The 16,901-nt window shown below is 41.0% G+C and overlaps 1 protein-coding gene across 1 annotated transcript in view; it reads left to right on the top strand.

Annotated features, from left to right (window-relative positions):
* The window catches only part of cntn3b (contactin 3b), a 162,289-nt gene that overhangs the window by 83,773 nt on the left and 61,615 nt on the right, over positions 1-16,901 (top strand). Inside the window, exons 6-9 of the mRNA XM_037535024.1 lie at positions 1,198-1,401; positions 1,818-1,920; positions 3,877-4,061; positions 15,548-15,684. Of these exons, the coding sequence (XP_037390921.1) occupies positions 1,198-1,401; positions 1,818-1,920; positions 3,877-4,061; positions 15,548-15,684 (629 nt within the window). The remainder of the gene's footprint in view (positions 1-1,197; positions 1,402-1,817; positions 1,921-3,876; positions 4,062-15,547; positions 15,685-16,901) is intronic.

The raw sequence follows: 16,901 nt of genomic DNA, 5'->3' as shown, positions 1-16,901 counted from the left end.
CAGTGGAAACTCTAAAAGGTACAACACAGCTTGGGAACTTTCTGTCCGAGCCTGATCCGGCTCAAGTTTTGACTTTGAGTCTAAGCCTGACCCGAGCCGCATCATTCAGTTTTGAGTCCAAAAGACAGTCCAACATGATTCTGTCTGAAACCGATGTGAACCGGCCCACCATGACCCAAGCTGCCAAATAGAAGCTCATATTTCTCATAATGATAGCGGTCATCATATTAATCATATTAAATAATATATTGTAGAATCACGTGTTCAAAATCAAGTTTAATTTTCAGTTTAATAATTTCATCAATTCATGCTTTCAAACAACATCCCAAACCTTTCTTTGTCTGGAAAAACTGCACAAAGCCCTGTTCTCACACTGTGTGAGCTAATGCAGTGTAAAATCTGTAAACGTGCGAGGAGGGTCGTGAAATGACCCGACCCAAACCCAGAGGATACAGTTCAGACTGATATTTTAAGTTGGATCTATAATTTAAAACCATTTATCATAACAATGAGTGTTTTTTTTCCTTTCAGCCAATCCAGGCATGATAACTACAAATAATACTGGGCTGACGCATGGAGAGGTCTGGAAATTGATATAAATGAATTCAATTAATACACTGTCATTCGTAAAACCACTACTTATTACATTGAAATGATTTATATTTACCAGATAAACAACTTTCAATGCTATTTTACTTTATCTCAGTCCTGTACATAATGTAAGTAATGTAGAATACAAATATTGTGAATTTTTAAATTTAACCAGAAGGTTGCAGGTTCAGATCCCAGGACTGACTGGCTACATCCAGCAGGGCCCTTGGGAAGGTCCCTTACCTCCCCCACTGGTCCAGGCAGCATGTTTAGGGAAACTGATGGCCACTGATAATAATGTATAACTTAAGTAACATAAATGAAAATGTATGTCAAAACAGCAGTCACTAGACTTCTAAGAGAAGTTGGTTAGTGTAGTGGTTAACACCGCTGCCTTCTACACTGTAGACTGGGGTTCAATTCCCCACCAGAGCAAGCACCCTACACTATACTAATAAGAGTCCTTGGGCAAGACTCCTAACACCGCCTTGGCCTACCTGTGTAAAAACGACCAAATTGTAAGTCGCTCTGGATAAGAGCGTCAGCCAAATGCCGTAAATGTAAATGTAAATAAGAACTAATTATAACCTCTGTTTCATATTCCAGAGCTCACCTTCACCTGGGTCTTCAACGAGTACCCATACTTCGTCCAGCAGGATAACCGACGCTTCGTGTCCCAGGAGACGGGGAACTTGTACATTGCTAAAGTTGAGCCATCCGACGTGGGCAACTACACATGCGTCGTGAACAACAGCATCACCAAGGACAAAGTGCTCAGTTCCCCCACCCCTCTGGTACTGAGAAATGACGGTGAGGCACCCATCTTAATACCACATGGTCCTTTATTCACAATGACCTACTCTAAATGGGATGGAATCTGAGATTTGAAGGGAGATGCCTTTTTAAGAAAGGTCCTTTTTTTAAAGGCTATTTTAGAGATGCTTTCGGTAAATGCCATTCCTTTGAAGCCTGAACTGTTGCCTTTTAAAAAAGCTAACCTGTAGCCTTGACGATGCCACAAAGAGGCCACATTTCCATTTGAGATGGATCCTGGTGTTTCAGAGCGAATGCTTTAAATCTTTCATGGGGTGTTCTCTGTATTTTTTATGGATCTTCTCGGCACAGTTCTTTGTGATTGTCCTCTTGTTGTTTTACCTGTATACAGGAGTATAAAGTGCATATGGCATAAATCATTGATTAAAAACATGGTTGTCTGCCCATCACAGGGGCGATGGGGGAGTATGAGCCCAAAATAGAAGTTCATTTCCCTGAAACCGTGCCTGCTGCTAAAGGATCCTCTGTGAAACTGGAATGCTTCGCCTTGGGGAAGTGAGTCGTGCATGTGCATATTTCTGTGTCCTGTACCAGTGATGTTGATCTGGGGTTCACAGCGTCGTCTAGACACCTTGCAGTTTTATTCCTTTTTGATACGCTGTTGTGGGAGACATGAAAGTCCTTTAGGTACCCTTTTAAATGCGATTAGCCGTCTGCAGTGGTGATTTTTTTACAGGAGGCTCCTTACCGTAATGGTCCTCTTTTCACAGGGCAATAACCCAAAAAGATTTACTTCTTAAACAGTGTGGAAAACGGGCCGGATGCGCCTTTTAAGAGACCAAGAAGGAGAGGCCTCATTTAGTAGAGTGAAAAGCACGTTTTCAAAGAAGCGGAGATTACAGTCTTCGAGAGACCAAGTAGCAATATCACACCAGAGTCGAGTGTGAATCAGATACATTCACACTCAGGCTTCTTAATGCAGGCACATCCATCAAAGAAATCGACATGGTAATAGAGCCGTGCCTGCCTCACGTTTCCCCCGTCATGCCCTACCACTCAAAGATATCTGCAGACTTTTTTATGAACTGTTGGAGATGAAGTGGGAGAAGGTTCTTAGAAGCTCAAGGGTTCTATGAGCACATTGGCTCTAGGAAGCTCTTAGGTTTTAAAAGCATATTATTTTTAGAAGCACATGGATTCAATGAAGCACATGGGTTTCAGGAGCACATGGATTCTAGAAAACAAATGGGCTCTAGAAAGCATAGATTCTAGGATGCACATTGGCTCTAGAAGCACATGGTTTTAAAAAAGCCTGGGGGTTTTAAAAGCATATCATTTTTAGAAACACATGGGTTTAAGAAGCACATGGGCTTCTAGAAATACATGGGTTCTAGGAAGCACATGGGTTTCAGAAGCACATGGATTCTAGAAATACATGGGTTCTAGGAAGCACATGGGTTTCAGAAGCACATGGATTCTAGGAAACAAATGGGCTCTAGGAAGTGCATGGGTTCTAGAACCATTTAATTCTTAGAAACACATGAGTTCTAGGACATGCATGGGTTCTGGAAGCATATGGGCTTTAGGAAGTTCATGAGTTCTAGAAATACATGGGTTCTAGGAAGCACATGGGTTTCAGGAGCGCATGGGTTTTAGTAAACATGGGCTTTAGGAAGCGCATGAGTTTTAGAAAAAGTGGAAAAGCATTGTTTCTGGGATGCACATGGGCTCTAAAAGTACATGGTTTTAGGAAAGCCCATGGGTTCTAGAAGCATATCATTTTTAGAAATGTGGGTTCTAGGAAATGCATGGGTTCTAGAAGCTTATGGGCTCTAGGAAGTGCATGACTTCTAAAAGTACATGGGTTTCAGGAGCACATGGGTTCTAGGACACACAGGCTCATGGAAGTGCTCTAGAGTTCTAGAAGCATGTGGACTCTAGAAAGAATAGGTTGTAGGATGCACATAGGGTATAGAAGCATGGATTCTAGAATCACAGGTGCTCTTCAAACATGTAGGTTCTAGAAACAGGTGGGCTCCAGGAGCAAAAGTCCCAGGAAGCACATGGGTTATAGAAGCACATGAGTTCTAGGAAGCATGTGGACTATAAAAAGCACTATAATGAAGCATGTAGGTTCTGGGAAGCAGTGTTCTAGAATCATGTGGAAGAGCATTATTTCCAGAAGCACATGCATTCTAGAAGCTCATAGGTTCTTGGAAGCAAATGCACTCTAGGAAGGATGTAGGTTCTAGGAAGCACATAGGTTCTAGAAGCATGTGGGCTGTAGGTAGCACATACATTCTAGAAGCACATAGGTTCTAGACATAACAAACGTTCTAGAAAGCAAGTGGATTCTGAATGTAAATGACTTCTAGAAAGCACTTTCTATTCTAGATGCACGTATGCTCTATTCAGCACATAGGTTCTAGAAGTACATGACGTTTAGGAGCACTTGGGTTTCAGAAAACACATGGGTTCTAGCTGGCTGTGCCCTTCCCACCCTTTCCACAGTCCAGTTCCTAGGATCAGCTGGAGAAGAACCAATGATGTGCCATTCCCCAGTAAAGTCAAACTGAGAAACTCCAACGCCATTCTGGAGATCCCTCGCTTCCAGCAGGAGGACACGGGAACCTACGAGTGCGTGGCAGAGAACAGTCGAGGGAAGAACGCAGTGCGAGGCCGCCTCTATTTCCATGGTAAAGTATTATTTTTAAATGACTAAGTAAGTTGCTAATGTGTTTTGTTGTGGGTGATGTAACTGATCATATGACTGAAGCCATTTACCTCAAGCATGTGGTTTGTCATATTTGGTCCCTACACTCAAGACCATAAATATTTGGACATCGACACAGTTTTTGCTATTTTAGTCATGGTGTAGGAATTACCATTTTTATATACAATCGCCAGCCACTTTATTAGGTACAGTTCAGTACAGGTATGTTCAGTTGCTTGTTAACACGAATAGCTAATCAGCCAATCACACGGCCGCAACTCACTGCATTTAGGCAGGTAGAGGTGGTCAAGACAACTTGCTGAAGTGCAGACCGAGCATCAGAACGGGGAAGAAAGGGGATTTAAGGGACTTTGAACGTGGCGTGGTTGTTGGTGCCAGACGGGCTGGTCTGAGTATTTCAGAAACTGCTGATCTGCTGGGATTTTCACGCACAACCATCTCTAGGGTTTACAGAGAACGGTCAGAAACAGAGGAAATGTCCAGTGAGCGGTCAGTTGTGTGGACGAAAATGCCTTGTTGATGTGAGAGGTCAGAGGAGAACGGGCAGACTGGTTCCACATGATAGAAAGACAGCAGGAACTCAAATAACCAACCAGAATCTCTGAGGAACATTTCCAACACCTTGTTGAAAGTCTGCCATGAAGAATTAAGACAGTTCTGAAGGCAAAAGGGGGTCCAGCCTTTTACTACCTAATAAAGTGGCCAGTGAGTGTATAACCTCCCATTTTGCACAAGTACTCCAGGGTCTGTAGTTTATTCTGTATTTATTTGTCTATTTATTGTGTTTGTACTTGTAATATGTATACATATCTGTTATCCCTTTAGTACATGTGCACTTGTGTCCTTGTTAGAAGTAGCCAGACCATGTTTTGTTATACTGTACCCGCATATATATGTATAATGACAATAAAGTTTAATTAAATCTTAGGGGCTCAAAAATAATTGGGCAAACTAACAGGATCAGAAATGAAATGAAATGATCATTTTTTTAATATTTGCAAATCCTTTGCAGTCAGTGACTGCCTGAAGTCTGGAACCTATAGACATCACCAGATGCTGGGTTTCATTGCCAGTTCTTTAGTGTAGCTACCCTCAGTTCCGTCTTGCTCTTGGGGCTTTTAACCTTCAGTTTTGCCTTCAGTAAGTGAAGTGCATGCTTGATTGGATTGAGGTCAGGTGGCTGATCTGGACTTGGCAGAACGTTCTATTTCTTTGTGTTAAAAAGTCAGCTTCTGCAGTATGCCTCGGGTCATGGTCCTTCTGCACTATGAAGCACCGTCAGTTGAGCTTTGAAGCATTTGAGCAGATACTATAGCCTTTTACATTATAGAACTCATCCTGCTGGTTTTTGTCAAAGTCACATCAATATATACAAGTTGACCCGTTCCTCTGGCAGCCGTATATGTGCACACTGCATGTGCACATCTCCACCATGCTTGAGAGATGAAGTGATTATGCTTTAGATGATAAGCAGCTCCTTCCCTTCATGATACTCTTCTCTTCCCATCATTCTGGTACAAGCTGATCACTGTGTCCATAAGATGTTGTTGCAGAACTGAACAGGCATTTTCAGATGTATTTTGGCAAACTCTCTGATTTTGAGGCATACCAGTGGTCTTCTCTTAATTGCTACTGATATGCTGACGTCCACTTCTGTCATCCACCACAGTTGTTTTTCATGGTCTTCCGGGCCTTGTGGTGCTTCTGAGCTCACCAGCGCTTTTTCATTTTAAGCATGTACCAAATAGTTGGCCACTATTGGTTTGGAGACTACCACTACAATGGTTTGGAGACTGTGGCTCTGTCTAAAAGACAGGAGGCTGAGCTGGAGGTGGTGGAGATGAAGATGCTGAGATTTTCGTTGGGAGTGACAAGGATGGACAAGATTAGAAATGAGCAGATCAGAGGGACGGTGAAGGTGGAGCAGTTTGGAGATAAAGCCAGAGAGGCCAGGTTGAGATGGTTTGGACATGTGTTGAGGAGGAATAGTGGACATATTGGGCAAAGAATGTTGGAGATGGAGCTGCCGGGTAGAAGGAGAAGAGGTAGACCTCAGAGAAGGTTTATGGATGTAGTGAAGGTGGACATGGAGATGGTTGGTGTGAAAGTAGAGGAGGCAGTGGATAGGGCAAGATGGAGGCAGATGATCCGCTGTGGCGACCCCTAAAGGGAGCAGCCGAAAGAAGAAGAAGACCAAATAGTTGGCCACACCAGTTGTTTTTACTCTCTATCTGATGGGTGTGTTTGGATTTTTAAGCCGTATGATGGCTTGCATTAATGAGGGAATAACACGCACCTGGCCATGCAACAGCTGAGCAGCTTATTGGTCAATTACTTTTGAGCTCTTAAAAATGTGTGGCTATGTATGAAAATGGTTGTAATTCCTTCACCATTCAGCTGATTTGGATGTAAATACCTTCAAACACTTTAAGGTCATATTCACTGTTTAATTTCAGGTACGATATGCTGTGGTAGACAGTTAAAATGACAGAAACTTTATTGACTTCCAAATATTTACAGACCTGACTGTATAAGGATATATTTTGCCAAATTCTACGTTTTTTTATTTTTTTTTGGGGGGGGGGGGGCATTAATATAACATAATATTAACATAAATATGTTAAACTCAGCAAATAAACAGACTTTATGCACTAAAATTGTCAAAAAATGCCACATATAAGTTTGTTCTGTGCTCAGTAGGTCTGAATTTATTTTCACTTAGAAAATCAACTAAACATGTAATCTGACCAGGGGCATTCAAGCAAATGACTGTAGCTGGGACAATAAACACCATCATGGTTGAGATAATAAAGCATGTAATCTGTATTTAATGCAATCTTTAAGGTAAAAATAACATGTTACCACAAAAAGACTTGAACTGTAGGTGGAAAAAATAAAATCTAAATGACAGAAATGAACAAAACCGCCCACAGTGACTGACATCAGTGATGAGTGGAAGCTTAAACAGCATGCAGGCTGTCAAAACAACTCTGAAAAATCCACCCTTTTAACTGCAGAAAAGTTGCTGTGTAGAGCATGATGACCCAATTAAGACTAGATCCAGCATCCGTCATTATTATATCATCATTACATCCTGTACAACATGCGTGGGATCCGACCCTTCCTCACCCGAGAGGCCGCCCAGGTGCTCGCGCAGTCTCTTGTCATCTCAAGGCTTGACTACTGCAACTCGCTCTTGGCTGGTCTTCCCATGCGGCCATCAAGGCTCTGCAGCTCATCCAGAACGTGGCAACACGGCTCGTCTTCAATCTGCCCAAGTTCAGCCACGTCACCCCACTGCTGCACTCCCTTCACTGGCTCCCTGTAGCTGCATCAGATTTAAACCCTAATGCTGGCCTACAAAGCCAAAACAGACCACCCCCTACTGACTTTATGCCAACGGTGAAATCTCGAACTGGACCACGAGCCCTTCGAGCTTCGAGTACAGCTCGGCTTGACCCGCCATCCTTCAAGGTGTGTGGAAGACGAGCGTGGAGAATGTTCTCTGTACTGGAGCCCAGGTGGGGGAATGAACTCCCCCTGGCTGTCCGAACAGCAGAGTCTCTCACAGTCTTCAAACGCAGACTGAAGACCGTCTCTTTACACAGCACTTAAATCAGCACTGAATTATAAGCTGCACTTATATATATTTTATTGTATTGCACTGTGTTTTGTAGTTTACTGTATTGTACAGCTCAGAGTTCTGAGTTCAGCTCTGCTCCTTTTCTCTCTGTATCTACAGTGACTGTGTTTCTAGCAGTATCTGAGCTCAGGACCGTCTTCCTCTCTAACCTACTGGTAACTAACAAAGATACTTTCTCTAGACAGACAAAGCTCTTCTTGTAAGTCGCTCTGGATCAGAGCGTCTGCTAAACGCTGTAAATGAATATCAGTGTTCTGTAGATCACTTTTTTTTAAAAACATGGTTCACTGATTATCATTTCAATTATTATAATTTTTTTGTCTCCTGTGTATTCGGGTCTAACTGATTACCACTAGTCGCAATTGTGACTATTGTGACAAGCTGCAATTTTCATTATAGTCGACTTAGTAATAAGTAGGAGGCCATATGAATTGCCTTTCCAGCTACAGTTAAAGAGATAAGCAACACTGCTGTCTCTATTCCTGGTTATATTGGCTCTTCCTCGACCCAGATCAGAAAGTTGGGAGTGATTTTTGACGTCACTCTGTCTTTTGAACCCCATATCAAAAACACTTGTAAGGCAGCCTTGTTCCATCTGAAGAGCACTGCTAGGATCCGCCCTTTTCTCTCTTTTACTGCTGCTGAGAAATGTTATCCATGCTTTTGTAACATCTAGAGCTGACTACTGCAATGCTGTGCTATGTGGACTCCCTGCTCCGGTTCTGAATAGACTGCAGGATGTGCCAAATTCAGCTGCTATGGTTTTCAGCCGCACAAGATCCTGGGAGCACATCAGTCCAACTTCGAAGCATCTTCATTGGCTCCCAGTGCAGCATCACATTCGATACAAATAGCTTGTGCTGGTTTTTAAAGCTTTGGATGGCCTTGACCCTTCCTACCTTGGTAGTCTGCTTCAGTTATACTCTCCAGCTCGCACTCTTCGCTCCTTTGACTCACATTAACTCAAAGTTCCTCCCTCTAAGCTGCGGACTTTTGGTGATAGGGCATTCAGTGTTTTTGGCCCCAAGCTGTGGAACAGTCTCCCCTCTGAGTTGAGTGCTTGTTCGACTCTGGCTGTGTTCAAAGCTAGTCTTAATACCCACCTTCTCCACATAGTTTTGGGTGAACCAGTACTGTGATTTTTGTAAATTATGTGTATTGCTTTTAAATACACTCACCAGCCACTTTATTAGGTACACATTTAGGCAATGCATTTAGAGGTGGTCAAGACAACTTGCTGAAGTGCAGACCGAGCATCAGAACGGGGAAGAAAGGGGATTTAAGGGGCTTTGAACGTGGCGTGGTTGTTGGTGCCAGACGGGCTGGTCTGAGTATTTCAGAAACTGCTGATCTGCTGGGATTTTCACACACAACCATCTCTAGGGTTTACAGAGAACGGTCCGAAAAAGAGGAAATATCCAGTGAGCGGTCAGTTGTGTGGACGAAAATGCCTTGTTGATGTGAGAGGTCAGAGGAGAACGGGCAGACTGGTTCCAGATGATAGAAAGGCAACAGGAACTCAAATAACCAACCAGAATCTCTGAGGAACGTTTCCAACACCTTGTTGAAAGTCTGACCAGAAGAATTAAGACAGTTCTGAAGGCGAAAGGGGGTCCAGCCTTTTACTACCTAATAAAGTGGCCAGTGAGTGTATTTCTATACTATTTTTTTTTTGTTAGTTTTTTTTCTAAGCTCATTTTTATGTTTGTTATTTTTATTGTACAGTGTCCTTGGTGTCCTGAAAGGTGCTTATCAGATACAATTTTATTATTATTATTATTATTATTATATACAACCCCAATTCCAGTGAAGTTGGGACGTTGTGTAAAATATAAATAAAAACAGAATATGATGATCTGCAAATCCTTTTCAACCTATTTTCAATTGAATCCACTACAAAGATGAGATATTTAATGTTTAAACAAATAAACTTTATTGTTTATGGCAAATATTCACTCATTCTGAATTTGATGCCTGCAGCACGGTCCAAAGGAGTTTGGAGGGTGAGATGATGCACCTCCATCTCTCCTGCATCTGCATTTGAAATCTACAGTTTCTGATGCCTACATCCTTACCACGGCAACCCAAGCAGATAGACTGGTGATGTCTGGACACACAAATCCAATCTGATTGTTTACAAATGACAGTGTGGACAGTCATCTCAAAAGATCTGATTTGAGAAAGAAATCTGATTGGCCTGTCATCTGAACACAGCCAAAAATGTGCCGAGCTGTAGAACTTTAGAACCGGCACTGTGAACCACTGCTCTATTTTGTGATCTTGTCAACGCTGTTGGGAAAATTGAATGTAATAACAATGAGCTTGTGAACTGCCTGTGGATGATTCAGACCTATTAGAAACAACCAAACACCAAATGCTCCATGAATGGGGTTCAATCTCATGCCTGGGTAAGCACCCTACACTATACCAATAAGAGTCCTTGGGCAAGACTCCTAACACCGCCTTCGCCTACCTGTGTAAAAAAATGATCAAATTGTAAGTCGCTCTGGAAAAGAGTGTCAGCCAAATGCCGTAAATGTAAAAGTAAAATATCACCCCCACAACTAATCAGCAATGTACTGCACTATATTCTGTTTCCAGGGCATATAATCTGTATTATGACTACCCAAAGAGTAAAACTTATACCAAAATAGCTGAGAAAACTTTGCTTTATCTCTCTGAGCTCCCGCAGTCCTACACACCATCTCACACACTAAGGTTAATCAGTGCTGTTCTGCTGGTTTCTAGGACCAGATTGACGTCAACGGGGGGCAGATCACATAGTGTCCAGACTTTGGAACGCTGTCCCCCTGGGACCTCCATAGCTCTTCTATCTCTACCCACTTTAAGACTCACCTTAAAAGTTACTTTTTCTCCCAAAACTTTCACTTTCCATCCTCAGGTCCTCCTTTTTTCCTTTCAAACTGTACTCGTAAAGTGGTCTTAAGATAGAAAGCCACAGTATAAATGTATTTTAAGCATGTTTGAAGCGAAAGTGAAGACGGGAAGGTGAAAGACATTCACTTGCCTGTTACAAAGTGTTTGGTCGCTGGTTCCTCACGCATACAGCGCTGTGCTTGTTATGCAATGCGTCCGTTTTCATTGCTATGCTTTATGATATGTGTGACGAGCGCTCTCCTCGCTACGCCGTTTGCATTGTAACTCAAAGTGAGGTCACGTCACAACAAGTGTGTCAGTGGAGGTTTTGTGGTCAAACATCACCTGACACATGTGACGCCACCATAAATGGCATCACATTAACCGTCCGACTAAAGCGGGTTGTGAAGTTTACAGGATACAGCCTAAACATCCATTTCTGCTAAAAGACCCCCCCTCCCCCTCCACCCCGGAGTGTGCACCTTTAAATATTAAACTCTTGATGAATCTAAATCTTTAAAGTTTAAAAAACGTCAAAATGGGTATTAAGTGAGTGTAAATGTATAAATGTAGATTTAGGGGTTAGGGTCCCAAGAGCAAGCACCCTATAAATGTGTTTAGCTCATCACTGTTTCTAGTAATGCAATAGTGTTTAAATAGATCATAACATAATCCTTGTGAAGATCTAAGGTCTGAGTGCTTCATTGTTTATGTATTTATTTATCTTACTTTTGGGAGCGCAGCTTGGACTAATTTGGTAGAATGGTCTGTATATGTTACCTGTAAAACTTAGATGACTGATGGATTGAGCATCACCAGGGTGATGCCTTGCCTTATCAGTGGGACAGCATTCCCCTTTTAAAGACTGTATTGTAGTGCAATGAAAACTAAACTATCTACTGTTCCAATGTCTCCGCTGTGTTATAGAGTTGTACATCATCATGCTGTACGTGCTGAATTTGTACAGATGACTTTATCAAATCAAATCATCAAATCTAATCGCATTTATTTGTAGCGCTTTTTACAACTGATGTTGTCAAGAAGCCGCTTCACAGAATTCCAATAAAGACAAAGTTTTAACAAGAAATGTAAAAGTGAGCAAGCCAGGGGCGCCAGCGGCAAAGAGAAACTCCCTCAGAGCTGAGGAAGAAACCTTGGGAGGAACCAAGGGGGGACCTGTCCTCCTCTGGTCAGACCACCTACAAAATTATTGACCAAAAAAGGACCCTATACATCACATAGGTCTGCTGGTACGCTCACGTGTACTGATATAGTCATAGTATATATAATGTAAGCAATGATATTGATGATGATATTATTGTTATTATTATTAGTAGTAGTAGTAGTAGCTTTACAGTATATGAATGTTGGACCTCACTTTCCAGTATCTTCCTTTTTTCTTAAATGTGTTCTTGAGAAAGATCCTAAGAGAAAGTCTACATCAGATTCATGACGTGTCCTTAAAGCTCAGAACTGTTCACACCTTTGTGCTACTGAGTGCGTGTAGATTCTGTTCTTAGCTAACCAAGAAAACAGTCACACCTACACTAGAGTCCTGCTGTAAAAGGCAGGACTATAGTTAATAATTAGTTATAGTTAATAATATAGTTAATATAGTTTACCTGCCCTGGTCACCTCTCAGCTGTTATAGTTAAAAGTAAGCAGTGAAATGCAAGGTAAGCAGTGGTTTTGTGTTTAATATTGTGTAATAAAAAGCTTAATCATAATATTAATCATAATCTTAATTTTAATCTTAACCTGCCCTGGTCAGCTCTCAGCTGTTATAGTTAAAAGTAAGTAGTGAAATGCAAGGTAAGCGGTGGTTTTGTGTTTAATATTGTGTAATAAAAAGCTTAATTTTAAACTTAATCATAATCATAATCATAATCTTAATCTTAACCTGCCCTGGTCAGCTCTCAGCTGTTAAGTTATAAGTAAACAGTGAAATGCAAGGTAAGCGGTAGTTTTGTGTTTAATATTGTGTAGTAAAAAGCTTAATCTTAATCATAATCTTAATCATAATCTTAATCTTAATTTTAATCTTAACCTGCCCTGGTCAGCTCTCAGCTGTTATAGTTAAAAGTAAGTAGTGAAATGCAAGGTAAGCGGTGGTTTTGTGTTTAATATTGTGTAATAAAAAGCTTAATTTTAAACTTAATCATAATCATAATCATAATCTTAATCTTAACCTGCCCTGGTCAGCTCTCAGCTGTTAAGTTATAAGTAAACAGTGAAATGCAAGGTAAGCGGTAGTTTTGTGTTTAATATTGTGTAGTAAAAAGCTTAATCTTCATCATAATCTTAATCTTAATTTTAATCTTAACCTGCCCTGGTCAGCTCTCAGCTGTTAAGTTAAAAGTAAGTAGTGAAATGCAAGGTAAGAGGTAGTTTTGTGTTTAATATTGTGTAATAAAAAGCTTAATCTTAATCTTAATCATAATCTTAATCTTAATCTTAATTTTAATCTTAACCTGCCCTGGTCAGCTCTCAGCTGTTATAGTTAAAAGTAAACAGTGGAATGCAAGGTAAGCAGTGGTTTTGTGTTTAATATTGTGTAATAAAAAGCTTAATCTTAATCTTAATCATAATCTTAATCTTAATCTTAATCTTAATTTTAATCTTAACCTGCCCTGGTCAGCTCTCAGCTGTTATAGTTAAAAGTAAACAGTGGAATGCAAGGTAAGCGGTGGTTTTGTGTTTAATATTGTGTAATAAAAAGCTTAATCTTAATCATAATCTTAATCTTAATTTTAATTTTAATCTTAACCTGCCCTGGTCAGCTCTCAGCTGTTATAGTTAAAAGTAAACAGTGGAATGCAAGGTAAGCGGTAGTTTTGTGTTTAATATTGTGTAATAAAAAGCGTTTTTTTTCTTTCATTGGGCAGTGGTAATTGATTGGTCATTTTCTAATGATATAGCTAACTCACAATGACACAGGCTGGTGGTAGTTGTAATGTCCCCCCACTTACCCCCCCCATCAAGGCCCCCTAATTAAAAGGAGGAAAGTCAGGCTTCTCCACTGGTATACAGTAGAGTAAGCAGATCTTTTCTCACCATTGCTCTAATTGCATGTTTGCAGATACAGCAGCACAATGTACCCTCCTGATTTGTCTTTTTTCAAGTAGTTCACTTTCCTCCTAAACTCGGGGTGTGCAAATAGCAGCCTCGTTTCATAAGGGAGTCTCTCTCTCGTCTTATTCGGGTTCTTCATAATAGGAGATTATTTTTGAAATGCAATTATACCACAGCATTAATTGAACTCACACTTGGTACACAGGCATTGGGGGGTGTCTGCCAGGCAACCGGATAATAAGGCTGTGGAACGAGGTCAGAGGATTTATTTGTGTTGAGCGGGGAGAGCGTGCCTTTGGTGCGATAGAATTGTCACATTCTCAGTGGGTTTGGGGGGTGTGGGGGTCTCTTTTCAGCAGTCCGTTTCATACTGTACGCTCCTGTGAAAGGAACAGTCTTTGTTGGCTTTTTCATTCCAATCCCACCCTGCTGCGCGTTATCCACGCAGAGTAGAGAATTGCAAAGCATTGTGGGGGAAGAAAGAAACCACCTGGGTGAAGTCCTTGTTACTCATAAAGGGGCTTTTATGAAGATGATGCATTTTTCACAGCGAGAGCAAGACCCTGAATTGCCTGAATTGCTAGTCATTAATAGTTTTCTAGATTTCATTGAAATGAATGACGTGAAGAGCTGAAGAGGCTTATTTTCGGGAGTGGAAATTTGAAAATTCGCACATTTCATTGCTGGGTCAAAATTAATTTGCATTCTCCAATGTACAAGCCTGATATTAATCCATAGAAATCTTAGTTTTACCAAAAGCATGGTGTAGTTTGATATTTGATATTTCTCCCTCGGAAGCACTGCCAGAAGTTTGGATTTAAACCATATGTGTTTGGAGACTGTGGCTCTGTCTAAAAGACAGGAGGCTGAGCTGGAGGTGGCGGAGATGAAGATGCTGAGATTTTCATTGGGAGTGACCAGGCTGGACAAGATTAGAAATGAGCTGATCAGAGGGACGGTGAAGGTGGAGCAGTTTGGAGATAAAGCCAGAGAGGCCAGGTTGAGATGGTTTGGACATGTGTTGAGGAGGAATAGTGGATATATTGGGCAAAGAATGTTGGAGATGGAGCTGCCGGGTAGAAGGAGAAGAGGTAGACCTCAGAGAAGGTTTATGGATGTAGTGAAGGTGGACATGGAGATGGTTGGTGTGAAAGTAGAGGAGGCAGTGGATAGGGCAAGATGGAGGCAGATGATCCACTGTGGCGACCCCTAAAGGGAGCAGCCGAAAGAAGAAGAAGAAAGAAGGTTTAAACCATATTTGAGCTTGTAAGTAGAAAAGAATATATTATATTAAAGCTGCACTGTGTAAGAATTTTTTTGTTAAAATTTAAAGAAATAGCATTTCTGAGTTAGGAGAAGAAAACATGCTGAAATATAGTGTCCGTATCGTTGCCCTGCAAATCCTGAAATGATCATTTAAAGCCCGAGTTGTCAGATCTTAACGTATAATCATTGCATGCGCAGGCTTGAAAAAGAAGGTCTGGCTCAGTGTTTATGTCTCAAATGCAAATTCACCATTACACTGATGAAGACCTGATGACCACAGTAACTCACATCCTCTGAAGACATGTCCATAACAAAGTTTCGACCTTGTTCTCTTTGACATTTCTTTCTTTTGGAGAAGAAATGTTGGTGAAGAAAACTGGAAATTGTGTTCACTTTGTGGAACTGAATAACTGAAAGTAATAGACTTTTGACAGGCCTAACAATTACACTTACACGTGTACCAAAGTGAAAGTACTAGACCTCAACTAACCCTCTGTTTTCTGCTTCACCCTTTCCAGTTGAAATCTATTGTCAGTTTCCATATAGTGGCTTTGTTACTTTCACACTAACCTATAGCTGTGTCTCCTTAGCCAAGCCTCACTGGCTGCAGAATATGACGGACACGGCCTTGTCCATTGAGGAAAACTTGTTCTGGGAGTGCAAGGCCAATGGGAAGCCCAAGCCCTCCTACAGCTGGCTGAAGAACGGAGAACCACTCATGCCAGAGGTAGATTGGAACAAAGCTGAGAAGCTGTTTTTCTTTTCTCTTCAAGGTTCAAGGTCAGTGGGAGCAGCTGGCTGGAGAATGGAGAGGTTCTCACAGCTCAAGTAAAAGGGATCAATACTGATTATGAGAAAGCAATGAATCAAAATGAATTGTACTGACAGTAAGAGAGCAAGAAGTACAATAGGAAATGGCCATTAAAAGAAAAGCCAGCCAGCTGGCCTCATACCAACCCCAGCACAATGGCCATTGGTGCATTCTGCTCCATTTACGTCTGTTTGCAGTACCTACTCTATAGCTCTTATTCACTAAGACCTCAGAACGAACGTTTCATTTTAAGTGTGTTTACTTATTGCTGTCATTCTCGTGAAAACGCTACTTCGTTTTTACTTTCCCCACGTTTTAGAATAGCCACGATGAAATAACACATACAGAATTAATATCCTTCTTTCTCAATAGAGATAAAATGCAATTTTCTGCCTGTTTATGTGGTCCCTCAGTTAAACTGCACACTTTTTCCTTTCAATAACATCGTAAGAATATATTTCCGTGGAAATGTGTGTGATTTACAAACCTTGAACTGGAGCTTGATCTCCGTAGGTGAGCAAGTCAGCGTTTTTAAAAGCGTTGGGTAGTTTGATATGAAGAAAGCTGGAAGTCTTTGTGGAGAGGTGTGAAGTGTTTTCACAGCAGGAGGATCTCAGCCCTCCTCTTATACTCCTCATTGCTCACTAGCAACCCAACACAGAGACAAGTGTCCTAGTTAATCTGACACCAGAGTTACAAGGAAAGTATATTTGATTATATTCATTTAAAATACTGAAATCCTGCCAGTATTGATTACAACACTGGCCTTCTACTGAATGTCAGGTCTTCTACTAAGGCTTATTTAGACCTTTTCTGTTTTGTTGCAAAACGGCCGATGAACAAGGATGAATTAACGATGCCTTAACAAGGACAGACATTACATGAAGATTGTAGTATTTTCCAGCTATGCAATTCTAACTTAAACTTAGATTTTATGACAAGTTAGAAAATGCATCAAGCATCAATTTCACTATTTTAGATTTGTCTTAATAACCAAATTCAAGCATTCACACTTAAATATGAGGTTCAGAACATCTTTGAGATTAGGAACATTCAGCCGAGGGTGTTCAAACACTTGGCCGATATGTTTGTATGCATATATTTTTGCCTCACAATTTTATGAGCACTCTCTG

This window comes from Pygocentrus nattereri, chromosome 26, assembly GCF_015220715.1.
Source record: "Pygocentrus nattereri isolate fPygNat1 chromosome 26, fPygNat1.pri, whole genome shotgun sequence".
Classification (NCBI taxonomy): Eukaryota; Metazoa; Chordata; class Actinopteri; order Characiformes; family Serrasalmidae; genus Pygocentrus; species Pygocentrus nattereri.
Note: the sequence above shows the minus strand (reverse complement) of the source record. Positions and strands in the feature narration are given on the sequence as shown.